A 26,248-nucleotide genomic window follows, 5' to 3' on the forward strand; every position below is an offset into this window, starting at 1 on the left:
AGGGGCGCGCCTGGCAGGACGTGGCCAAAAGTGGAGTTGCTCCGAGGTGGAAACGCGGCCGAAATGGGCTCACAAGTTGTCCATGTTTGGTCCTGGAGCCGCCCGCGGGCGCGGGCGCGGGGACAGCGCCCCCGGGGAGCGCGGGCTCCGGCGTCCGCAGGAGGAGTTGCCCGGGCCCGGCCGGCGCCCCCGCTCCCCGCGCTTCCCCTCCCGCGTAGCCGCCTCTCCTTTGTCCCCGCGCCCCCGCCGCGTCCCGCCCTCCTGGGGGGCGCCGGCGGCCGCGCGGGGAGGCGGGCCCAGGCCGCGGCGCCACTGGGGCATCCCGGCCCCAGGCCCGCCCTCTGCTCCCGGGACCCGGCCGGCCCGCCCGCGGCCCCGCCCCGTCCCCGCCCGGCCACGTCCCCCGCCGAGGCCGCCCCCTGGCGGGCAGAACGGGCGCCGGGCTCGCGCGGCGGCGGCGGCGGGCCCGGGGTTGCCATGGTAACCGGCAGCGGCCGCCGCCACAGCAGGGCCGGCCCCAGCGCCAGCGCCGGCCGCGGCTCGGCGCGGCTCAGTGTGGGGGTGAGCGGCGGCGGCGCGGCCGGGCCGGGGAAGCGAGCGCTGCCCGGCGGCCTCAGCATGGAGGACGGCTTCTCGAGCTACAGCAGCCTGTACGACACGTCCTCGCTGCTCCAGTTCTGCAACGGTGAGGGGCGGCGGCCGGCCGGGCGGGGGCCGCGGCGGGGAGCGGGCCGAGGGGCGAGGCCGGGCGGCCGGGGAGGCCGCGCAAAGTTGCGGCGGAGGGGCGCGCGGTTCCCGCCGCCGCGGGCGCATTGTGCTGGGCCGCGCGGGCCCCGGGCTGCGCCTCGCTGCGCCCCCGCCCCGCCCCGCCCGGCTCCCGCGCCGGCCAGTGCGCGCGGGGCGGCGGGTCCCGGGGAGACCCGAGCGAGCGCACCGGCTGGGCAGCGCGTGGGGAGGCCCGGCCGCCCCGGGGCTCCGGGGACGTGTTGCTTTCTGCTTCCAAACTCACATCTGTTTGGAGATGTCTAGATGAGGAACTCGGAAAACAAATCACTTAATAACAAAACACTCCTTCGAGGATGTGCGCAGTGTTTGTTGCGGATAGACCCCCGGGATCCATTCAGTTCTACTTTGATGGAATCATTCCAGTTTCATGCAATCTAGAGCTTTTTTAACGCACAGGCAAAGGGAACCTGGCTTGAAAGTCTTTCGGCTATTTTGTTTACAGGGTGATAGATTTTTTTTTTTCCACAGGAAGGAAACATTAATATGGCATCTTAAAAATATATATATAAAATCCTACATGAAAGATTTTGGTCTCAACTAACAGGGTTGAAAAAGATGTTCACAGCAGACTGAATATTTTGGTAGACCATGATGTGTGACAATTTATGCACAAAAGTTCACCATACACTGTTTTATATGTTGGATTTATTGCTTTATTAGAGGATCCTGGAAGTTTGGTTTGTTTTTTTTTTTAATGTATATTTGATAGAATTTGCCCCGATGCAGTGGAATAATTTGGAACTCTAGATGCTTTGACAACTCGACCAATTTATTTTGTAGTTGTAATTGAGCTTTAGGGGAACTTTCTAGTTATACAACACCTGTCTGCAAATAGGAGCTATTCTCTGTAGCAATAAGATTACTGTGTTGAGTCACCTTCTGTGATGATACGTTAATTTCTGCAAAGCTTATCATCTTTTTCTAGGGAGAGTATACATTCTGATAGTTTTGGTAACTTACAATTTTCATATTAATCACGTGTGAGCCTTCATTAACTTGATAATGCCCTCTTCAGTGGAATGAAAGAAAGTTTTTGCTCTCTCCAAATTTGACAGCAGTTTCAGAGTTGAAGGCAGATAGAATGTGTCTGCTGGCCCCTGGAATCTCTTATATATAGTTTAGAGCCATGGGAACAGTCTTGCACTCCAAAACACTAAGGAGGTATTTGAGCAGTTGTTTGGGGCCAGTCATTTTGTCTAAATAGCAGTTCAGTCATGAAGTTGACCTGCACATCTATTCGTGTATGTTTTGGTTTTCTGCCTTTTCTTGTTAATTGCTAGTTTAGAGATATTGGTAAGGAATTTTACTGGTAATGGTGTCTAGAAGAAAGTGAAAACCAACTCTTATATCATATGGCTAACAGTTTAAAGAAAAATGACTTTAAAATAACTAGAATCAAGCAATAGGATCACTTCAAAGTACAATTGAGTCATAACTGTTGAATGGCTTTTCCTAAAATGCTCTTAGTGCTGTATTTATTTTTTGGTTATTTTATTGTTAAAGTTTAAAGGAAGAGTAGCCTATGAGGCAGAAAGGCATGTTAACTGATGATGTCTTAGGCTGTAAAATTTTGATGTAAAATTATTTTTAAGAGGCTTCAATACAAATGAATGCAATTCAGTTAATTACTATGATGATTCAATTAAAGCAGCAAATCACAGAGACACCCTTTCACCCAGCGCTAAACATTTGGATATTTTATTAGCTACATTGGAAAAAAAAGTTTTTTCTTTTTAAATTAGAGATTTACATCACAATGACAAGACTACAACAGTATAATCTGTGAACTCAAAGTTTTCGATGTAGAGCAGCACTTCATGCTTTTGATGGTGACAGGAACTAAAAAGGCAGAGTTATGTATTAGCTTCAGAAAATACTACCCATACTTCCTACGTGGATGCCTGTTACAGGCAACGTCCTCTCGGTGAGATACAGACAGACGTCAGTGATATGAATGAGACTGGAGCGAGAGAGGATGTTGTTCTAATGAATGAAACCTTCATCTTCCATTATGGTGTTTTTCCTCACTATCGCTCCTAATTAATTTGTAACGGATATTAAATGTCAACATAGGCAGTATTAGCCTCCTAAAGAGAGACTATGCCTTCTCATCTTTTAGATCCTGGCCCTCTCATTTAAGTAGAAAGTGTGTGCCATGTTTCTTCTTCAAACTATTTCGAACTCTGTAAAGTGAGCTAGAAATCACAAGCTTCGTTTATTGCCCTAAGTAAAACTACAATAGTTGGAAAGTGGATGAAAGCTATCGTTGACAAGCCAGCTTCTCATTTGGGAAGTGCCATCCTGTACTCCATATTTCTTCCAGAGGTTTCCTTGGTCGAAGGAAGCATCACCGTCCTCCTTTTTGTAGGAGACTGAGGCTCAAAGAGACTTACTGACTTCAGAAGGTCATACAACCAGTTTAAGGCTTGGATACCAATGCGAATTTTTTGTTTTGTTTTAATAATAGCCGTATAGAGATACAATTTACATTCTAAAAATATACACCCTTTTAAAGTGTACAGTTAAGTGGCTTTTAGTATATTCACATTATTGTGCAAGCATCAACATTATCTAATTTTAGAACATCTTCATTACCTCCCAGACGAAATCCCAGGACCTACTAGGTCCTGTTCCCCATTCCCCACTGCCCTGGCCCCTGGCAGGCACTAATCTGCTTCCCATCACCATAGACTCTGCATGTTTAATGTAAATGGAATCTTACAGTATTTGGCCTTCCGTGTCTGGCTTCTTTCGCTTAGCACCATGTTTTAAGGTTCATCCGCATTGTAGCACGTGTCTGTATTTCATTCCTTTTTACGACCAAATACTATTCTGTTGTAGGGATAGACCACATTTTATCCATCCACCAGATGCTAGGCATGTGAGATGGTTCTGCCTTTTGATTATCATGAGTAATACTACTGTGAACATTCACGTCCAAGTTTTTGTGTGAACGTATGTTTTCATTTCTCTTTGGTAGATACCTAGGTGTGGCATTGCTGGGGGCGTGTGGTAACTCTGGGTTTACCATTTTTGAGGAACCAGTCTGAATTTTTTGAAATCTAGACAGCAAGTTCTTTTTCTTACACCTTCCAGATACAAGACTGGGGAATCAAGGAACTGGATGAAAGAGGGAAGGAAGTGGGTGGGAGGAACATGATATTATTGCTGTTTCATTTCTGTGAGTCACTTCTGATACTTTCAGCAATCACAGCTCATCAGACCAAGTCAGTGCAAAAACAAAAAACAAAAACAAAAACAAGTTAACCCACATTCTTGCTTAGTTACCATAGTTGATAGAATTTCAGCATTTGAGGGGACCAAAGTGGTGATCTCATCTCATGGTTTACTTTCTTAAGCCTCTGAATGTTTCTTCAAACTACAGCTCACCCAGGAACCCAAATATAAAGCAGATAAGCATGGAGCGGCTCTAGCTGAAGTGGCCCTCCTCGCCCGCCCCGTCCTCCACTGATTCAGTCCACCCATCCCTCCCTGGCTCGAAATCTCTGTTCCACAGCTGGAGAGGAGAGGGATGCTCCAAAGGTTATTCACCTCATGTTTGAGGACTTCCAAGGGACTGGAAACTCACTATCTCTTCATGCAATCCATTCCTTCTTTGTACAGTTCAGACAGTCATTTCCTAAATGCAGTCAACATGTAGCCCAAGTTCTGCCCCTTGGGCCCATAGAGAATAGGTTTTATCTCTTTTCTATGCACTAGGTCATGTTTGAAGACAATTGTGATAGCTCTTTTTCCGGTCTTCTTTCAGCTAAACGTTACCAGTAAAAAAAAATCCTCAAAAAACACAATTTTAGACCCTTACTCATCCTGGCTTGCCTGATCACTTGTTTTCTTTTGTCTAAATGCCTTTTACAATTTGACAGAACTGAATGCGGTATTCCAAGTACGATTTTTAAACAGAGCAGAGTAGAGCAGGATTCTTCACCTCCCTTATTCTAAAGTCTATACTTCTACTAATGCAGCCCAAGATCATATTAGCCTTTTGCTTGTCACTTCACGTTACCTCTACTGTTAGTCTTCACCTAAAATCTTGTCTGTTTTACATGTACAGTGGCTAAGCCCCCCCCCCCAACTTTTTTTCTTACTTTTTCTTTTCTTTTTGAAGGGGCTTTCTTCCAGTAGGCAGAGCCCTATCAGATTACAACACAATTATAATATGTATTACCATCCTGCAAATAACCCCAACGCTGTAGAATATTTCAGTGTTATAATAGCATGGAAGTTGGTCATTGCCTAAAAGGTTATGATGCTGACTAATGTCCTTTTTCCATCTTTCCTGGAAAGGCGTCGTGAGAGACCTTATCGGATACCTTGTAAAGCCTACGCATGGTGTGTCTGCAGCTCCCCAGTGTAGCTGGGCTTCTTCACCTGCAGGTGCTACTTCTTAATAACCGTGGCAGGTCAAGTCCACACTACCTGCTGCTCCCAGTGACATTTTGAAGTCACAATAATAATCTTTGAAGCTACTGCCATTTTTTTTCCTAGTTTTGAAATGAAAACTTGTTTTAATTCCTAAGCATTTATATTTGGGGAATTGATAATACTTTATTTAAAATCTTAGCAATATTTTGGCATCTGTAATTCTGATCACTTTCTCAACTCTGGTTATCATAGGATTTTCAGGTTGGCAAATAGCTGGGTTTGAAACAGGATCAAGGAACGCATGTGAGGAAATCATTTGAACTCAACAACATGAAGTCTTTTCAAACCTATTATGTATTCTTACGTGGTGGCAGACTACTGATTTAAGCTTTCTCTGATAGCAAAAGCAAAAGAAAATGCTTTTACGGAAAACTGCAGAGCCAGCACCCGTGCCAAGCGAGAATTTCTAATTGGTACACTTGGTGCTCCACCCGGCACAGAATTTATTTTATAGCCAAACCACGAGCATTTATGACATGATAAACAAACCCAAGCATTTTGGTGGAAAATTCACACACCGTGCTTCAAAAGTAACCTTCGGTTGGTTATTGTTAATTTCTAAGGTAGAGTAAGCCAGAGAGTCTCTTAAAAAATAAACATTTCAGTTGAGTGGAGGGTGGATCAAGAAATAACAGCTTTCTTTCTGCTGTTAGTCTGGTCATCCTGTAAAACCGGAAGCGTGAAACCTTAATCACGGACAGCACTGAAAATTGTACATAAAAGCACTGCTTCTATTAGTGAAGCGGTTTCTCCAAGGACTTAAAAATCAATGGTATTTTGGACTACTTAGAAAAAATCTCTTTCAGGAAAAATGTGATTATTCACCTTTAAAATCCTAGCTTATTAATAGAGGATTTCTAGGATTAGCAAAATGTTTTAAATGCCACCAGAAACAGTGAAAATAAAAAGTTTGCTGTAAACTCTAAATGCTATACAATTATCAGTACACCTCCCCCCTCAACGTTCCATGTTTGTCTCACTGGATATTTGACACATAAATTTAATATTCTGCTGAAAGCAGCACATTTGTTTTAATGTCATGTGGGACGGGGGGTGTCCTTATGTGCCAGCAGGAGAAAGTACACATCCTTTTGGTTTACTTTAAAGAAAGAGCTCTTTAGAAGTTTATCTCTCTTAAAAGTATTTATTTTTCAATCAAGAGTTAGGTAGACATACTTCCAATTTTGTTTCCTCTAACACTGTATCTTTACTGGAAAAAACTATGTGTGGAAAACCACATTTTTACAGAGTACTTAGTTGTGTCTTTAAAGGCAATAGCATATTTATTCTGCCAGATTGCTGGGAAAGATTTAAACACTCTGTCTTGAATAAACTACCCCCACTGTGAAGGGGCAGATTGACCTTTAGGCTTAGATGATGCAAGAGGGCAAAAACGCCAAGCCCAGAGCCTGCCAAGGTGGGGAGTTCCGTAGGAGACCTTGGCTCTTTGTAAAGGAGAGAGGACCAGAGGTGCCAGCCCTCCCAGGGGTGGCGGCCAGAACGCCGTGTGTTTTTGCCGTGTGGTCCGGGACCGGCCATGTCCTTGGTTCTGTGCCCTCTGGAGGGGAAGGCATCGTTGTCCTGATAGGGCCATTATTCCCACCAATAACCTTTCAAGGACAACGAGCAGCTCACAGTTAAAGATAATGAGGATAGAGATGGTGAGGCGAGTATTCGCAGAGAGTGGGGACTTCAAGTTCACTTGGCCGATGGAGTCGATTTTGAGTGAATACATTGCACATGGGACAGTGAAGCATGTTTAAAACATGGTCTTCCCCAGAAACATTAGATTTCCCTGGTCATCGTCCACCAGCCCTCTCTCCCCTGCCCTCCCATCTCCATGGCCTATAGGTTCTGCTCCCCAAGTATCTAATAATTCCTTCCTCTGCCTTAGCTCAGACCCTCGTCAGTTCTCATCTGGGGTGGTTGTAAAACCAGCAGCCCCAACTAGCCTTTCTGCCTCCAGGCTCAGTTCCCTTTTTATTGAGTTGAGTACCCACCGCACTGGTTATTACACTGATCTGAGGGTCCCAGCAACACCCCGGCGCCACATTTCCTTGCATTCAGCAGACTGCATTGCTCTTTGGGAACCTGGCACTCAGCATCACATCCACAGTTAGTTGTTTAATGACCCCAGGAATAGATGGTACCAAGAAAAAGGGTAAGGAGTGTTACTGGGCATCAGACTAAGGGAGGCCCGCGTGAGCTCTTTCCTGGATGTGTGGAAGTCACTCACTGAAAGAGGGTGCGGAGAGGGTGGGCAGAAGAACATTCCATTCAGGGTAGGAAGCTCTGAGGGGCGAAGGACCTTTTGGAAATTGAAATAAAGCCTCATGTGGTGCAGGAAAAAGGAGCAAAGCAAAAAAAGAAAGAAAAAGGAGCAAAGCTTGAAATGAGGCTGGAAGGGGGGCGTCCTGTGGGGCCTTTTGACCACATTGAGGAGTTTGGTCTCATTTCTAATGAGCAGAGAGAATGAGGTGGAGGATTTTGAGGCAAGAGAGTGCCGTGGTCAGATTCGCAGGGATTTTGAAGGCTGGCTCTCCCTGCAGTGTGGAGTGGGGCCAGGGAGGCTGGCGTGTGAATCCAGGGAGAGGTGGTGCTGATTAGGGGCTAACCTCACCTGGACTTAAGTCATTAGGTGTGGAGAGGAGGAGGAATCCAGGATGCCGCCCAGGCTCCTGACTTATCCATCCAAGTGAGCGGCGTGGGCCAAGACAGAAGGAGCTAGAAGGTTGGGGAGGCGGACAGTGGTTCAGTTGCGGCTTGTGGGGCGTGAGGGACAGATGGGACATAGAAGCCAAGGGGCTGAGTAGGCTGCAGGCTGCAGGGACTGGAGTCAGGAGACGTCTGGACTAGAGATAAAAAGAAGTTTGAGAGCCCTCAATGTGTAGATGGTAGCGGAATCCCATGGTGCAAGTGAGCTCACCTAAGGTGAAATTAGATGCTTGGATGCTCCTCTGGGAAGCTAGATCTGATCTGGGAAACAGCCTCCTGTTTGAAAGTCTGTAGGGTCCCTCCCTCCCCTTTGGCACCCAAGGCCCTCAGGCTGCCTGTCTCAGCCTACCCCCAGCTCCTTCACCTGCCGCCACCCCTGGCTCCTGAGTGTGGTGAGGTGTCCTTGGTGGCCCCCAAACCTCTGTCATCACATTACCCCAGAGGCCTGGTGTGGTGGTTTATTTTCAGAGCTCCTGTTAGACCATCATCACTTTCCAGGCAAAGCCTGCACCTGGTGGGTTCCTGGTGAATATCGTTTGAGTGAAATCAGAGCCCATCTGCTGTGTCTTACACCAAAGTGCCTCACCTGTCGCAGGTGTGTGCTAAATTGGGTTAAACAGGGAAGGCACTCCTACCACTTTCTGTCTGCTTGAAATAATGTGTGTGTGTATATATATATTGTATTACATCTCACATATAAATCTACACATGCATATGTATTTGGACACCTGTCATAGGTATGTGTATACACATGCACATACACGTGACATTTAACTCTCTCCCTGATCAAAGAACCAGTAGACTTGGATATCAGAAGAGAAGGCTTTGCGGGTGAGGAACCATTACAGGGAGAACCCAGGAACAATTGAACGTGGGACGGTGAGGAGACTGGCCGAGGGGACCCAAACTTATCTGCACGAACAAGGAAGTCTCGAGCTGGACACTGGTCCACTTGAATCAAAAAGTAGAAACATTTGCAAAAAGCATTTGGTGGTTTAACGGGCTTAAAGCAAATTATTTTCAGCCAAAGTAATTGACACAGTGAAGTAGTTATTGGCAAAACTAGCATTCTTAGCAGCAAAAAAAGATCTGACTGTTAAATCAGCCCCCGACAGTTATTTGGTGTAACAAGAATTTTGCCATTCTTAGAAAAATATGCTCCAGTGGAGAAGCAGTTGGGCAGAGTTGGGACTGTCCTATGCTGTAGCATTGCTACACATTTTAGCCCCAATTATCGTCTTAAACAGTTGAAAATCCTTAGATGATACTTTGTGTAGCATCAAGTTACTTGCAGTGCTTAACCATCCCATGTGTAAAACGTGGTGACCACTCCCCGGGGACCATACGGAGCTGTAATAAAGATACCGAGCTGTTAGCCTGGCTCCGTCGAATTAGTCCTTTAGAAAGTAATTAAGCAGGATTGCCCACACTCCACTGCTCTCAAAGACTGAAATCTGGCTCCATGTGTCATCTCTTTGCCTTCCTTGAAAATGGCCTTGTATTGAGTTGATATAATTTAATTATATCAAAATATGTGTTCAGACTGCATCTTGTACTTAATTACAGCTCTAACACCACACAGTTGTTATTTCCCAACAAGAGCTTGTGCTTCTCCAAGGTAGGGGCTGCATCCCATTCGTCTTTCTCTCCCCAGTGCGGGGCAGCTAGTGTGTGTGTGTATGTAGCAGCAGGGGAGGAGAGGGAGATGTAGCCAGTGCTGGAGGGCTCACCAGGCAACCTCCAGTGTCAGTGGTCCAGGCACTGACAGGTGTTCCCCTGTTTAATCCTCACTACGCCCCTTTGGGGTGGCTGTTATGGTCATCAGCATTGTGACCTGTGAGCCCCCAGCATTTACATAACTTGCCAAGGTCCCCTGGCTAGTCCTTTTCAAGAACTGGGGTTTGAACCCCAGAGTCTGCCTCCACGGTCCACAGCCTACTAGGTGCTCATTTGTGTGGTTTTTTGTATGTGTGTGTTTGATGGTGGGCTTTTTTTTTTTTTGCTTTTGTTTTTGTTTGTTTGTTTGGGGAGGTAATTAGGTTTATTTATTTATCTTTAGTGCAGGTACTGAGGATTGAACCCAGAACCTTGTGCATGCATTCTGCCACTGAGCTATACCCTCCCCAACTGATTTGTGTTTGATGAATGACTGATGGATCAAAAAGTGGGACTGATCACAGACTTGAAGGGGTGTGGGAGGTGGTTTTAGTCGGCCCCTTGCTTGCGGGCAAGGCCACACCCTAGTTACTAGCTCAGATCTGTGTTCCCTCCACTGGATTGCTGTGTGTGTCTCGGAACGACTTTCCCTGTCTTCACCCATGTTTCCTTCAAATCACAGCACTTCTGCACTTTCTATAGCGGGAATCTCATTTATCTCTGAGTTGCCCGAAGTCCTGAGGAAGTTCCCACTGCTCCGAAGATGCAGGGCCGAGTCTGTGAATGGCCCCCCACCCGCTTCCTGACCTGGGCAGCCCCTCCTCCTAGATGCCCTTTGATGCTGTCACTTGGACTTCAGGTGACATCTGAACTTGCCGGATCGGCTTATGTGTGTTCCCACATGCTGTGCCCCTGCCTCCCTGCAGTGACCCTTCTCCAGACCCCACCTTTAGAGCCCAGCTCCGTGCCTGGGGGCCTCCCGGGCTCAGCTTTAATTTAGGTGCAGTTCACTGGGGGCCCCACGCGGGTGCCCCGAGTCTCAGCGCACCGCAAACCTTGATCCCCCCCACCTACCCCTGGAACGCACCGTGGGCCCTCAGCACCTGTGTACTGAATGAAATAGTGAGTCATTTCAGAGTGGAAATGTTAAGCGGTCATTTGGGTCTGGTAACTGTCCACTTAGGAAGTTTGCCGTGCTCTGTGAGCAGCCCGCTGCACTGCGGTAACCGGCTAGTGATGAAGCAGTCCGCTCTTTCCGTCAACAGGTCCAGTGCTTTCCGTGTTTCTCCAGCAGCCTCACTCCATTCATTATTCTCCTGCTTTTCCAGAACCCGTTTTTGGTTTTTAATTGTGGGAAGATACACATAGCATGTAATTTACCATCTTAACCGTTTTCCAGTATTCAGTTCCGTGGCATTAAGCACATTCACATGGTTGTGCAACCATCACCACCATCCGTCCACAGAACTCTTTTCATCTTGCAAAAATGCAACTCTGTTCCCACTAAACAATAAATCCCTTTCTTCCCTCCCCCAGCCTCTGGCCCCCTCCATCCACTTTCTGTCTCTATGAATTTGACTCCTCTAGGAACCTCGTATGAGTGGAATCACACAGTATTTGTCCTTTTGTAACTGGCTTTTTTCCCCCTTGCAGAACCTTTTTTATTTTTTATTTATTTTTTGGGAGGGGGGAGAAATTAGGTTTACTTATGTATTTATTTATTTAATGGAGGTACTGGGGACTGAACCCAGGACCTCGTGCATGCTAAACATTCACTCTACCACTGAGCTATACCCCCCACTGCACAGAACCTTTTTTAAAACTATTGTTTTATGAGTCACAGAATCCCAGACCGAGCAGTGTCTGACTAAGGGTTCAAAGCCAGGTGCAAGAAGAGGGTGGTCATTACCTCGAAGTTCAAGGCTGTCAGAGTCCCTGCTGGGGCGTCACCGGGTCACACCCATGTGTGGTACCAGCAGCTCCGCTCAGCCTGTGTAAAGTCTAAGCACTTTATCTCTGGAATCCCTGTAATAAGAAGTGTGTTCTTTTCCCCAAGTTAGCATCAGTCCAAGTCCAGGCTCAAGAAGGGTGGTGCAGAATCCTGGAAACGGCTCAGACGCCAAACTGCCTCATACACCATCAACCAGCAACAAAGGTCACTGACAAACAAGAGAATGGTGACAAGTGTCTAAGCTCTCTTAGGAATGGGGGGGTGGAGTCGGGGTGGAAAAAATTTTAGAGCAGTTTAGAAAGATGATGAGGGGCATATGTTTGCTCACGAAATTCCATGACATGTGCCTTCTGATCACCAATAGCGTGCATTCTCTCTCAGCTAGCTAAGAATCCAAGAAAGGAAACAGCAGATGTGAGACCCACGATCTAGGAAGGATCTGGGCTGGAGTCTTGGAATATCTCTGAGTTTTTGTTGTTTTTTTTTTTTTTTTAAAGATAAGCTGTTGCGCATTTGGCACAATCTGCTGACATGAACGTCTGATTGGAGCATCGCGTTTGCAGAACTGTTTAAAAAGATGAGCTGGCGTAGGCTACACATGTCCACAGTGAATCACTAACTCCTGAGAATTAGCACAAGAGATTCTGTGCATTTCTCTCAAGATCCTCTGTAGTCTACCACCAGATTACACCCCCCCAGGTTCAAAGCATGGGCTTTTGAGACAGATAGCTCTGGGTTTGGATTTTTTAAAATTTTTTATTGCAGTGTAGTCGATTTACAATGTTGTGTTAGTTTCTGGTTAGAACATGGTGACTCAGTTGTACGTACATATATTCCTTTTCATATTCTTCATTATGGGCTATTACAAGGTATTCAGTATAGTTCCCTGTGCTGTACAGCAGGACCTTGTTGTTTATCTGTTTTATATGTAGTAGTTGGTATCTGGGTTCAAATCTTGAGTCTGCCAGTTATGAAGAATAAACACCCTGACCCCACTTTCCTCCCTGCCTCCCTGCCACCTGCTGCCCTGTGTCCCACTGGGCAAACCCAAAGGAGCCAGGGAGCAGGGGACCACGTTACACCCCTCTCCCCTCCCAGGGAGGACAGGGGAGGGTCTGGAAGACAAGCACGAGAGGTCCAGTGGTGTTGTCTAGACTCAAGATGTCAGTATTTATTAAGGTGTCACCTAGGTCCTGATGCCACGTAGGCATCCAGTACGTGCTGGATTTGGGGTCTCACCACACCCCTCTGTCTGCTGGGTGCGTCGCTTTTCCAGTATGCCAGGAATCCCTGCGGCTCTGTGGTCAGCCCTTATCAATCCTTATCGCCTCCTGTTTCCACATTGAAGTACAGTTCATCCTGGGGGCCTGTCTCCTGGGTGAGATGTTCCCTGGTCTGTCCAGGGTCCTTGGTCTTTCCTCTTCATTTCCAATTTTTTTTTTCTTTTTCTTTCTTTCTTTTTTTTCCGTTTCCAAATGTTGATACTTCCACTGCTAGCTGGTGCTTGGCCATTCCATCTTGCGTTATGGTTATCTGTTGAAGCCTTTGTTTCCACCCCCAGCTAGCACACTCCTTGAGGGTGGGGACCCCGTATTGTGTTTTTGTTTTGCTTCCTTCCGTTGCTCTGCACAGCGCCTCGGTTATAGCGTGTGTCTAATAGATGCTTGTCGAATGAAAAATCAAATACTAAAATTAGACAGAGGGCCGTGCTATCTTTAAAGTATCATGAAAGTCAAAGGGAGGACTCCTGATTCTGAAAAGCGTTTCAGTATTACCAGAAACACTTCTTCATTGTTGACAGCAGTGAAATAACTCAGTCACATGTAGCAAAGTCCCTGAGTTACTGTAGAGTGGAATCAGCGTAGGAGCTTCCAGCATTCATGGATTATGCATCTTTGTGTCCATACTTGGCGAAAAACAATGTATACACACACACACTTTTGTCTTGTTTATGTACCTATTCTTTTTGTTTGTTTGTTTGAAATGGCCTCTCAGCACAGGCCAAGCACTGTAGTTTGTTCTCACGTTGGAGGGATTTACTGAGAGACACTATAGTTTACACAAAACCACATGTGCGGGACGCTGTAGGCTAAGGGGTTCTTCAGGAGTGACTTTTACACACTGTTTTCATCTCATTTACTGGCCTTAAAACATAACCCAATGTAAAACGATCTCTGCTCTAGTTTTTTTCATAGTTTTAAAAGCGCCTTCAGATCTGTTTCTCACTTAATTCTTACACCCAAACTCTAACATAGGTTGGATAAATACTGTTTATTTTATCACGTTCATGCTAGAGGGATGAGAGCCATTAGATGCCTCACGGGTGTTAAGTTCCCTCACCAGGGCCACATGGTTCAGGGAGTGACAGATCCCAAACCCGGGTCTCCTGACAAAACCCAGGGTTCTCTGTTTTTCTTTTCTTATCTTTTTTTTAACTTAAATAAATTTTTTTTTTAAATTGCAGTACAGTCAGTTAAAGTGTGTCAGTTTCTGGTGTACAGCACAGTGTCCCAGCCATGCACACACATACATATACTTGCTTTCATGTTCCTTTGAGTGGTCCCACGTCACCTTTTGTATGTAGTATCTGCATTGACCTGGTAGCTTACTTTCATAAGAGCACTTAACCCTCTTTAACAAGAAAATGCAATATAGATAATTGCGTCTTTTATTCTGCAAATTTTGCAGTCATTGCTGTTGTTTTCCTGGCCATTGAAAAAATTCTTTATACATATGCCTTGCTTTTAGAGCATTCAAAAATCTAGGTGGTTAAAAAGTAAGCCACTACCAAAAAAAAAAAAAATTAGCCGCTGCAGATTGTTTACAGGATTCTGTGGCGTTTTCTTAAAGCTGTGAACTTCCTTATCAACTTAAATATCCTATTTACCAAATGTTGTCCTTGTTCTCCAGGGTCATACCCTGGCTAAAGTGCCTTGCTTTTTTTCTTTTTCTTTTTTAAATTCCTTTTCTCCCTCAAGTTATCTTAAAGAGGTGGGGAAGCTGCTGACTTTGCAGCGGAACCTCTTGCTTGTGTGGCTTTCCATTCTGGCTGAAGGGTGGGCTGAAACGTGCCCAGAAGTTGTGTCCAGTGGTCTGACAGGTGCCCTGGCCAGCCCTAGGCTGGGCTCTGCCTGTTTGTCTCAAGCATCGTGTTTGTCTCAGATGCCTTCGGATCCCATGGCCTGAGGGAGAGCTAGCTTCCAGCTCAGCCCCTAATCCCTTATCTGTGATTTTAAAATCCAGAAGGCTCTGCAAACCAAATGTTTTTTGGTAACTCCATTCTTAGGCTTGGCCTGATCTGACATCGTTTGAAGGGGAGGAAAAGACCTCCCCTAAATTGAAACATGTGGCTTTTAATGGTTTATATGTATTTTCAGATGAAAGTTCTTTCACTTTTCCATAGGGCTATTTTTGAGTGTGATTAGGGCCCTGCCCCAGCCCCTTCTGGGGGTGTTGGGTAATATATGGCACATGCCCCCTGCTTTGGTTCTAAGATCAGAACCTGAATTCAGAAGCCTGCCAGGCCCCAGGGGTTTGGGGGAACGGTTTGTGGGCCAGTGGGACCTGATGGCCAAGGTGGCCCGTGCCCAGGGCGGTTCCTGTTGGGACTGTGTCCGTGCACACTGGTCCGATGCTTGACTGACTTTTTCAGTGGAAAGCCTGGCTTGTAGTGGATGGTGCCCCTGGGGGAGCCATACGACCCTTGTATGGCAGTCATCTGTCAGAGCGCCACTCGGGCCAGCCAGCTGCCTGCAAAGCCAGGTGGCCAGATGTGCCGAGGTTTGTCCCGGGAAAGCAAAGTTCAGGGACAGTCCACTGACTTGACTAAATTCATCGCCCCTCCGTCCCTCCCCCTCTTCCTTCCACAGGAATCTGTGTCGACTGTTAACAGGCCTGGCTCTTGGCTTGTGAAGAGGAACGGTGATGCCTCACATCTGCGTAGTATCCACAGGCTCGTTTGCTGTGGTTTCTCATCCCGCGCCCCCAGCAGCTCTGGCACCAGGAGGACTGGCCTCTGTCACAGCCAGGCGACTGGGACCGTAGCAGCTTCCCGGGGCCGCACAGCTGTCAACTGGCAGAGCCCGGCCTCGTGCTTTTCCTTCTCTGCCGCCTTCAGCGGCCTCAATGTTATGTGTTGGCTCAAACCCAGTTTCTACCTTCTAGGTCTCACCTCTCCAAAACCCAATCAAGTGACGTGGTGGCTCTTTTCCACGTTCCTGGGATGAATCATTCAATCTTCACGCACCTCTGGTTTCTATGCCCTGATAGGGCCTCCTGATCCTTGCAAGCAAAATTTATATGTATCATATAATATCACTTATTTGTGGAATCTAAAAAAATTACACAAATGAACTTGTTTACAAAACAGAAACAGACTCATAGAGAAAACAAACTTATGGTTAAAAAAACTAGTAAACTAATTTTTAAAAATTATTTCATCTTTTTTAAATTACTTGATCTACCGTTAAAATAGTTTGTAACAGAAAGAATGGAGTCTTTTAGCATGCACAGCAGCACTAGACTAGGAGCCAGGAAACGAGACTAAATGGCCCTTTGGCCACTTTCACTCTAGAGCAGGGGAGCTCATGAATTCATTTACTAAACCCAGAAATAATGACTTCTAAAGCCTTGAATATCAGCTGAGGATAAATTATGCCAATGCTGATTTCTCACATATACTCAGATTTTACGAAGATAAAGCTTTAAATTGTATGTATATTAAAAACATGATCCATGTGTTTGTGCCTTGTGCACAGCAGGACTCCTGACCACATGGTGAAGTATTTCTCATTCTTCTCCATTCCCACCTCCAGACGCCTGTCAGGGGTCCCCCCACAGAGCTTCTTCCCATGTCTTGGGGATCACCTCCTAACCTTCTTTCCACATGCTCCTTCCTGACATGCTCAAGACCACAGCCTCTGTTGTCTTTGAGAACAAGTGTTGCCCCGCTCACTCGGTGGACAGTAAATGGCTGTTGGAGTTTGTACAACGGAGGGCCGTATGGTTGGTCATGGGGGCAGTTTGGGCTGACTGGCATTGTCAGTGCTCCTTGGCAGGTGTGGCAGCCCGGCCCCTCAGTCACCTGTGCCTGGGGGCATGGACAGAGCTCTGTCCTCATGACACCAAAACAGCTGGGTAGAGGCTGAGAAAGCAGTCAGTCACTGAGTCCCTTCTAACTGAAATCTAACAGTGTAGATTTCAGGCACCATCCAGCTGTAGGTTCTCCTTTGACACAGAGTAACTAGAAACAGGAACTGTGAAGCTGGGCTGGTCTACAAACCATGCGGCCCTTTGGAGGGACCACACGGCATGCAGGTGGCTGTGGGGCTGTCTTTCCTGCAGGGACCTTCTCAGGGAGCCTTTTTCCTTGCATTCTGCGCTTCCAGGGTCTGCGTGCTCTTCCCTCCCTGTACAATGGGCGCTGCCATTTGTCTAGTTCAGGGGTTTCCTCCATATGGAAGAGACTCTAAGTGTCAAGATTTAGGGCTGGTTTGAAGTGGGAGGAGGTGGGAAGGGGACACAGACATCCCTGCAGGGTTGCTGTTTCAAGGGTCATGGAAATAAAAACCTTTCTCCTGAATAGTTTGTGTGGAGTTCCCAGTGACTGGCGTCTCAGTTACCAACTGCTTTGTTACAATTTGCTTTTCTTGGGTGAAACATTCTTACGTGGTTTTTTTTAAAGCAAGTGAAGGGATGAAGGATGAAGTGTTTCTAAGTGTAATAATTCTCTCTCCTGCTCCCAGGAGTGGGGAGTAGGCAGAAGGGCCATGAGCCAGAGGAGCTCTAATTTACTCCGCCAAAATGTTGGTTGCACACCCTGGCAGCTCCACATCTTACCCCTGAAGGCTGAATGAATTAGTTGCCACTGTTGGAAAAGAAGGGCCCCGTTTGGCTCAGGAATCTTCATTAGTTACCTTTCTGGGGGAAGATGATTAACCTGGTTATGCTGAGCAAACCAATTGTGGGTGTGGCTGAACCAGTTCTGTGTGCTTTGAAATACCAACCCTGTCAATGTCGTGTTTCTCGATGGGTGACAACAAATGTCAGTCTCTTACAAGAGAAATACTGGCTTCCGATTTGAGGGGAAACAAATAAAACAGGCGATTACCTGTTTTTTTTTCCAATCTTCAAGGCAAAAATTCAAATGCCCTAGCTTACACATTTATATGGGTTTGTTTGTTTGGTTGGTTGGTTGGTTATAGAAAAGATAACCTGGTAGATTATCAGGGCCAACAAAAATAACTACCTTTATCTGTTACAAAATACAGAGATGTAAACACAGTAAATTATGCATATACAACCCAAACTAAAAACTAATCACCAACTAAAATTAGTGAAAATCTAGGCAAATTGAATAGTTCTGTTCAGGCGCTGGAAGATGCAACCCAGAATCCCTTTCTAACCTCCTGGGAGGTTGCTGATGCCCGATCAGCTGCCCCGGCACTGAAGCTGCTGCCGAGACCCTTCTCAGGAGCCCAGGGCTTCAAGGGCCTGCAAGCTGTGAGCCAGGATCTACGCCAGATGGGGAAGTTCCCTGTGCTTGACACACTCATAGCCTTCAGCTGTGTTTTGTGTTACTGTCACCCTTAGGAGTTGACACTGATGATGCAGAGCTGTTGTTTTCATGAAGACCTGGAGATGGGAAGGACCTAAAAGGGATTCAGGGTGGAAGTTCATCTTTTTAAAAAAGAATCCCAAAAGAAGGTCAGATGAACCAATTTTATTATAAAGCATTTTAAAAAATTAGTAGGTCATAAAACTATGAAAGAAAGAATGGATTATATAAAGGATTGTGGTAACAGAGTTAAAGCTCTTTCACAGAAGGCAGAGGCTCCCCGCCCCCTCCCCTGTGGTGAATCCCACCCCAGTGGATGGTTAGCTCAGAGCCAAGTAGACACCTGCCCTTTCCTGCTCCCCCAGGCCAGGACTGCACCTCTAGTGAGGGCAGCTGTCATGCAGGTGTGTCTCGGTGGTCTTCGTTCTAGCAAAGTCAGCCTCTGAGTGAGTGAGTTTGCGCCATACACCACGCTAGGTCTCCGTGCTCTTTACTCTTCACAGCCATCCTATGGGGGCAGGTTGGGTTACCCCCAGTTTAGAGATGGCATCGCTGAGCCTTAGAGAGGCAGAGTCACACAGCTAGGGAGGGGCAGAGCCCGTATTCAGCCTCTGGTTCGTTTGATTCCTGAATGCCCCACATTTCATGGTTTGAGCGTTGTCTGTCGTGTTCGTATTGGTGAGCGTGCATCTCTGGTGCTTAAATGGAGATCTGTGAAGCTCTGTTTTAAAAACAAACTGTACACCTTCTACTAAGGTAATGAAATGCCCCCTTATTGTGTCCCAATGAACGTTGATTTATTTGTGCAAAATCTAAAATGATCTGTTTTCACCCCCTACAGTGGTTTCTTTTTGTTTGTCTGTGTTGAAATGGGGATGAATAGGTATTTATCTTAGCCAAACTGCAGCATCCCTTTGTAATACTTCCTGTACTTGAGAAGAGCGGCTTTGGGTAGCAGAGCTGGAGCTGGTGGAGCAGCTCGGAGGTGGTCCGCGGAGGAGCGTTTCCGAGTTGCTCTGGCTGGGTTTTTGTAACCTGGGAGGACCTTCAGGGTGTTTGCGAAGTCTCTTCTTTACCTTTGTGATTTAAAGGGTGAACCACGTTGGTGACACTGGCATTGCTTCTGTTGTAGAGGCTCCCACAAGATAAGAATCTGGCAGGATTAAGAATGTGGGGGTTCCTGCAAAGCAAGAACTTCCAGTGATGCCTGCTGGTCCTTCAGAGTGCAGCTGTTTCAACACTGTTTTACTTTTCCCTCGTTCTAGCCTTTTCCACTTTATTTCTCAGTAGCACGTTCATCCCATTGACTTTTGATACCTCGATACCCCTTCCTTTTGAGGATTAGTACTGATACCCAGTGCTTTGGGGTGAAACCTGTCGTGTGGGCTGGGGACACCTGTGGTCAAGGAGCTTGGTGCAGGGGCTTCCCCCACCCCCTGCCTGTAAGCACACGGGGCTCCCCCTGCTGCAGAGAAAGCACCACTGACCCGGAGGCTGGACGCTCTGCTCAGCTCGCTCAGCGGCACCTGCTGCCCCTGGTGACAACTGGAGCACAGTTCCTGTGATTCTGGTCCAGGGGCTTCCTCCTGATCCACATCACCTCTCAGTTTGCCCCAGCTCTGAGAGGAGCGTTTCCTTTGAAATGAAGAAAGCCCAAGGTGAAGTGTGCAACGGTCAGGTGCAAGTGCAGGCCGGATGCAACCGCTAGGGCGCACAGCCGGCTCCCGAGAGGAGGACGGGGTCCGTCTTGATGGAGATTTGCATGCGTGTCTTTCTCCTCTGAGTCCTTCGGTTTGCCCCTGGTAGTCAGAGGGCCTCAAACCTTTCGGTCCATCCTGCATTTGAACAGCTCTTCAAACCGTCTTTGATTTTCTGACGTCCCGCTTCAGTTACTTGAAAAGTATTGATTTGCTGATTATGCATATCTTCCAAATGTTGACACAGTTCATTATACAATACAGATGCAGTGATTTTACCACCAGTGTCATCGGAAAAGCCTGTAAGTGTGGGAAGCTGTCAAGCCACGGAGGCTGATACAAGTTTTCCATTGGGTTTTTTCTTTTTCCTTGAAAGCTCAAATTTTATCATTGGCAGCAAACATTGTCAATTGCTTTTCTTGATGGGACAGGCTCACTTTCATTCATTTCTGAGAAAATGATTATAGACACTCCTGTCCAAATAACCACAGTTTGTCGCTCAGTCATTCTTTCAGATGAAAATGATGCTCCCTGAATCAGCGCTCAAGGCAGCTGCGTGGTACTTAGTCCCGAGCGGGTCAGTGCGCCTCAGGCAGCCAAGAGTGCTTTCTGCTCCTCATACAGAGGGAAGAAGCGTGTTCTTGAGGGCTTGTTCTATTTTATTTTGTTTCCTTTTATTTTCACTTCTTTTAAATTGAAGTATAGTTGGTCTACAATGTTGTGTTAATTTCTGGTGCACAGCATAGTGATTTAGTTACACACATACATGTATTCCTTTTCATATTGTTTTTCATTATAGGCTATTACACGATACTGAATATAGTTCCCTGTGCTGTACAGTAGGACATTGTTATTTATCTATTTTATATATAGTAGTGTGTATCTGCAAGTCCTAAATTCCCAATTTATCCTTCCATGCCCCCCTTTCACTCCTAGTAACCACAAGTTTGTTTTCTATGTTTGTGGGTCTCTTTCTGTTTTGTAAATAAGTTCATTTGTGTCATTTTTTTAGATTCCACATGAGTGATGTCATATGGCATTTTTCTTTCTCTTTCTGGCTTACCTCACTTAGTTTGACCGTCTCCAGGACCTTCCGTGTTGCTGCAAATGGCATTATTTCATTCTTTTTTATGGCTGAGTAGTATTCCATTGTATAAATACACCACATCTTCTTTATCCAGTCGCCTGTGGGTGGACACCTGGGTTGCTTCCATGGCTGCTGTAAACGGCGCTGCTGTGAACGCTAGGGTGCTGTTATTTTCTATTTCTCTTTATATTTTCAAATCTTTTCTAATATGTTTCTGGACTTTAAAAATCAAGGTTTAAATAAAAGAAGAGTAACCAGTTAAAAATGTCTCTTAATTTTAAACTTGGAACATGCAGACCATTTGCTTATAACCCAGACTGCCTACTAAGGGGACTCCCCCATAACTCAGGGTCCTGGGGGGTGGCTGTGTCGAGAGGGCTGGGCTTACATGTGAGGCTGTTCCCATCTGATCATCAGGCAGCTTGACAGCAGGGGTTTTAGAGGTTTTATCAGCCTGCTAGGTGGCAGTGAAAGTTGATCTGTCTTTAAATATGTGTATTTAAATCTTTTTAGCCCTACTTAATAGACTGTCTTTTGTGGAGGGAGCATATTTTTTGATATATTTTGATATTTTTGATATATATTTTTTGATATATTCTTATGTTACTGAAAAAGAACCCTATGGTGTCTTGCTCTTGCTCATAGACAGTGTCGATGTGTCCTGAGAAATCCAGGCTCAACCACGTTGCCTGGCATGGAGCAGACCTGCGGGGGGGAGCTTCCCACCTCAGTCCTTGCTATCAGCTCTGGGGGCTCAGCACACAGCAGCTTGCAGGGAGAGGATTATCGAGGATGAAGAGGGAGAACTTTGGCATCCCAGCACCTTCCCAGTCTGGTTTCTACATCAGTGTTTTACTGTTTGGTTTGAAGCAAATTCTGTACAGAGAAAAGTCCTATGTATAATTCAAAATTTAATAGGCAACACTTATCAGACCAAGATGCAGAGCCATTGTTTTCCTTTAACCTATCCCACTGTCTGTGAGCAAACTCATTCCAACTGTGTCCTGGCGTCAGATAAGGATCCAGGAGTAGGTTCAGAACTGAAGCTGTGTTTGCTTTAGTTCAACCCCATTAACAATTGTGTTAAATTATAAAATCTCAGCAGTTGCTGTAAAGTGAGCTGAAGTGCATTGATTGCAAGGAGATGGGGAAAAGCATGAGAGGAGGCAGCCGCTGGGGGTGAGGGGAGGTTCACAGAGGCCCAGGAGCAGATTTAGGCTGAGAGTTTTAGAAAGCCTACACACTTCCTAACCGTGGAGTCACTGCCTGAGAAAGTACCCTCCTCTGACGTTATGTGCAGGTGGAAGCAGAGGCTGATAACTGACACGATGACTGCAGAAGGGATGCTTGCACTAACTTCAAAATTTGTCCTGCTTTTGTATAAAGCTCTTTAAATTTGAGACTCAGCAATGTGACCTCGGGAAATCGGGGTCATTATCCTTATTATACGGATGAGGACATTGAATCTAGGATTAAAGGACTTGCCTGTGGTAACATACCCCTCACCTGAGTCTTTTAAGGGCTTTATTTATTGCACCAGGAGGAAGGGGACCCTCATCTCTTCTCATTTGAGAGGTTCTGTACCACGTGGCAGCCAATGATGAAATGAAACAGGAGCAGATCTTAAAAAGCGTGTAGATTAGGATCTACAGTTGCGTTTCTCTTTGCTCATGTGTCGATTCTGTAATGTACTTCTGTGACTAACTGCAGACTGTTCCCAGTCGGTGGGTCTGTGGTTGGATATTTGCTCCCGGTCGGGGGCAGTAAATCAGGAAGGCAGGTTGGAGCACAGCTTCAACCATGCACGTCGCTGTGGAACACTGAGTACCAGGAGCAGACAGACAGCCTGGTGTGCAGAAATGAAAGGCTGGGTTGCTCTTTTTGTTGAACAAAGGCATTTTGCAGCCTGTGAGGTGGTTACAAATGGTTGCAAATAGAAGCTCTGGCATCTAGCTGGAGAGCAGACTACGTGTATTTTCAGCACAGTTAGGACTACTTGTCTAAAAGAACTCAGGTTCTTAAAAAAAAAATTCTACCTTTATAGACCATAGCGCTGTCCTGAATGGTGTTTGAATATCAGGTGCAGGAACTAAATAGGAGAGTGTGTGTGTCGGGGACCCTGATTTCACAACATTCAGTTGTTTGAATAACACTAGTAAATCCCTTGTATTTTTATTTATTTACATTAACATCTCCAAAGTGCACGTATCGTTTGAATGGTAATTCGATCATTCTGTTACGGTTATAGATCATTACTGTTCCCACCGGTGCCCTGAGGAAGTGGAGCCCCAGCTCCAGAGATCTGTCCCCCGCAACCCCTTCCCTTTCTTGCTTTGATTTCTTTTATTCACATTCATATCATTTCTCCACAACCCCCCACCCCTGCTGCCCCGGTTCCTTTCTCAGCCTGTCCTCTAGGAACGCCTCTTGCCCTGGGTCTCCCAGAACCAGTGATTGTGGCGAGCACCTTTGTTCGCTTTGTTTTAAAATGCCCTGAATTTTCCTTCTGTGATCACGAGTCCCACGTGAGAGGCCTCTGGACTTGAATTTGCTCGCACAGGTGAGCGGTCAGGGACGCCCCTTGGAGTGGATCCGCTGGCCAGCACCTTACTCTCTTCTTTTCTCCAATTGTTTATTTCCATTCCTTTGGTCCCCATTCCAGGCTGCTGGAACCTCTCTCGAGCCTTTTCGTATTTTAGCAGTCTCTCTTTTTGGCCTGCTTTGCCCCACCAGACATGCTGGTTGTCACCCGTCCAATCCATCTGTGATTTCTGGATTCACACAAGTGCCGAAGCCCTGACAAGCTGGGTCCCCGCACACCGAAGGCCCAGGCCTTCCAGAAGCCACCTCCTCCGGGAAGAGGACCAACCCCTCCTCCACACATTCCCCCCATCTCTGAGACCCCCAATCCTGCCAGGCCCATCAGTTCCAGGGCGTGGTGGGGAGGCTGGCTTAGGATGTGTAACCAGCTCCTTTTCTTTTCCTTCCTTCCTTCCTTCCTTCCTTCCTTCCTTCCTTCCTCCCTCCCTCCCTCCCTCCCTCCCTCCATTTCTTTTTATAAAATTGCCCTTTAGGAGACCCCGCTGCCAGCAGAAGAGCTTCCAGAGCATCTTCCCCGTATGCGGGCCTCGTAGGCTGCAGTGAGTGATGATCTTGCCCTGGCCTCGCAGAGCCGTGTCCCTGAGTAGGCGTCAGAGCTGGGACCCTTCCTGGTGGGGGGTGGGGCAGAGGGTCTCAGGGCCTGGCATCACAGGAGACCCTGGGACCACACGTGATGTCTCCTCTCTGAGGCTGAATTTCTGTCATCTATAATTGGATTAAGTGACCGAATAGTATCTATTCCAATGCCTCGTTCCTTGCAGAGATAAACAAAGCAGCATGTGTGGAAAGCCTGTGGACCCCACAAGCACTGGAGGAGTGTTAGTTTGCTTAACCTTCCAATGCGTGTTTATTGAGTTCTCCAGCACGCCAAGCCCACTTCTAAAAGGCTCTGGGGAAAGAGCAGTGAAGACAACAAACCAGAAAGTGTCCTTGTATCCGAGTGGGAGAGGACAGTGAACAAGTAAGCAGATAAGTGAACACGGTGATTTCCTGGTGTGTTAAGTACTTTGAAGAAGATGAACTCATGACTGAAATGACATGGATTGAGTTGTCCAGGTACTGCTTAGTGTCATTCGGGGTTCGATACCATTTCCTACAGGAAGCCTTCCCTGATTGCCCCATTAAAACAAGAATTGCTATGGGTTTTTTTTTTTTTTTCTGAGCAACCGTTAGGAGCCAAAGACTTTACTATGCATGATTTCTAATCTTCACTGTCCTCTGTAACACTTGCAGTGTGTAGAACACTTTGTAATAAGGAGACCCAGGCTCAGAGAGATCGAGCAGGTGCCTGTTATCTCAGAGCTGGAAAGTGGCCGAACTGAGTGTCTTGACTGTCATCTCTACCTGACCTGCCACATCTCCCATCCCCTCTGTTCCCTCAGGACCGTGTGTTCACCTCTGTTCCTGCACTCACTGTGGCCAGTGGACATTTATGTTTTCCTGTGTTTTTCCCTGTTAGCCTCTGAGATGGAAACTGTTGTTCTTGGCACCTGGAGCAGTTTCTGGCGCTTCCTGGGAGCTTCTCCCAAGTTCACTGACTCCATAACTAGGTCCAGTCACAACAGCCCCTGCCGTGGGTACAGATACCATGGATTTCTATGAACAGGTTCCCCAGATTCTGCTCTCTAGACTGCAGTGAAAGGTCAAGTTGGATGTGTTTGGAGAGAAAATAAGGGAACATGAAGTTTCTTTCATGTTAAAAAAAATTGCTTTAGACATTAGGCATCTCTGTTCACAGGAACGGTGACTTTTTTGGAAGTCTCTCGACTTTACCGTGAGCAATCAGAGACCTGTACCCACAGCACTGACCCTGGCGCACAGTTGGACATAATGGGCAATGTGCTGGCTTACTGTGAGTGTTCGCTCTTGTGAGGGGTGACATGTGACATCTGGACAGTCTGTAGTGTTTAAAGTATGCCTCCATGCAATGATTCTGAGCAGGAAAGGGATACAGCTAGGTTATGTGGATGCCTTGGGCAACCGTCAAGGAGGGCCAGAGTTCCAATCTTGACCACTCCCTCCACCACAGGACTGCAGTCCAACCGCTCAGAGCAAAGTGACTTTTTTTTTTGTATCATAGTGTTCTTTCTTTCTTTCTTTTCTTTTGTTGGCTGGGGGGAGGTAATTGTTTGTTTATTTATTTTATTGGAGGTACTGGGGGTTGAACCCAGGACCTTGTGCATGCTGATCACGCACTTTACCACTGAGCTATACCCTCCCTCCTCAGAGCACCGTGACTTTAAGCAACATACCTCAGCCCCCGCAGCTCCCATCAGGCTTGTGAAAAGGAGCCATCCCTCGGATCCCATCACTAATGGACGGTCTGCTTTGTTCACTGAGAGCGCCACCAGGTCAGACAGTAGCAGTGTCCAAGTTTAGCATCGCCTGCTTCTTGAAAAACATCTTAGGGCAAAACATGACTATTCAGGACTATACAAGAGTAGTGTTATGAATGTGGTTCCATTTTAGAGGGAGGAAAGCTGAAGGCCACGTGGATGCCAAAGGGAGGAAATGCGCCCGGAACAGAATGCGTTTAGAACTTTCTTGTGACCAGGAATGCTCTACAAAACAAAGCCTTTTGTACTGACTGGGGACAGAACATGACTGTGGCTCGGGGCACTGGAGAAGACTCTTCTAGGGAGCTCCAGATACCGATTTCAACGAGTTAGAGTGGCCAGAAATTCATCCATTTATTTTTGTTATTCATTCAAAGCCAGGCATTGTACACACAGTAGGTGCAAAATAAATACCACAGT

At 46.6% G+C, this 26,248-nt stretch overlaps 1 protein-coding gene across 1 annotated transcript in view; it reads left to right on the forward strand.

Moving 5' to 3' along the window:
- The first annotated feature begins 435 nt into the window (after positions 1-435).
- EML1 (EMAP like 1) overlaps positions 436-26,248 on the forward strand; it is a 116,151-nt gene continuing 90,338 nt past the window's right edge. The window contains exon 1 of the mRNA XM_072963699.1: positions 436-685. Coding sequence (XP_072819800.1) covers positions 478-685 — 208 coding nt within the window. The 5' untranslated portion in view covers positions 436-477. The remainder of the gene's footprint in view (positions 686-26,248) is intronic.

The sequence above is a fragment of the Vicugna pacos genome, chromosome 6 (assembly GCF_048564905.1).
Source record: "Vicugna pacos chromosome 6, VicPac4, whole genome shotgun sequence".
NCBI lineage: Eukaryota > Metazoa > Chordata > Mammalia > Artiodactyla > Camelidae > Vicugna > Vicugna pacos.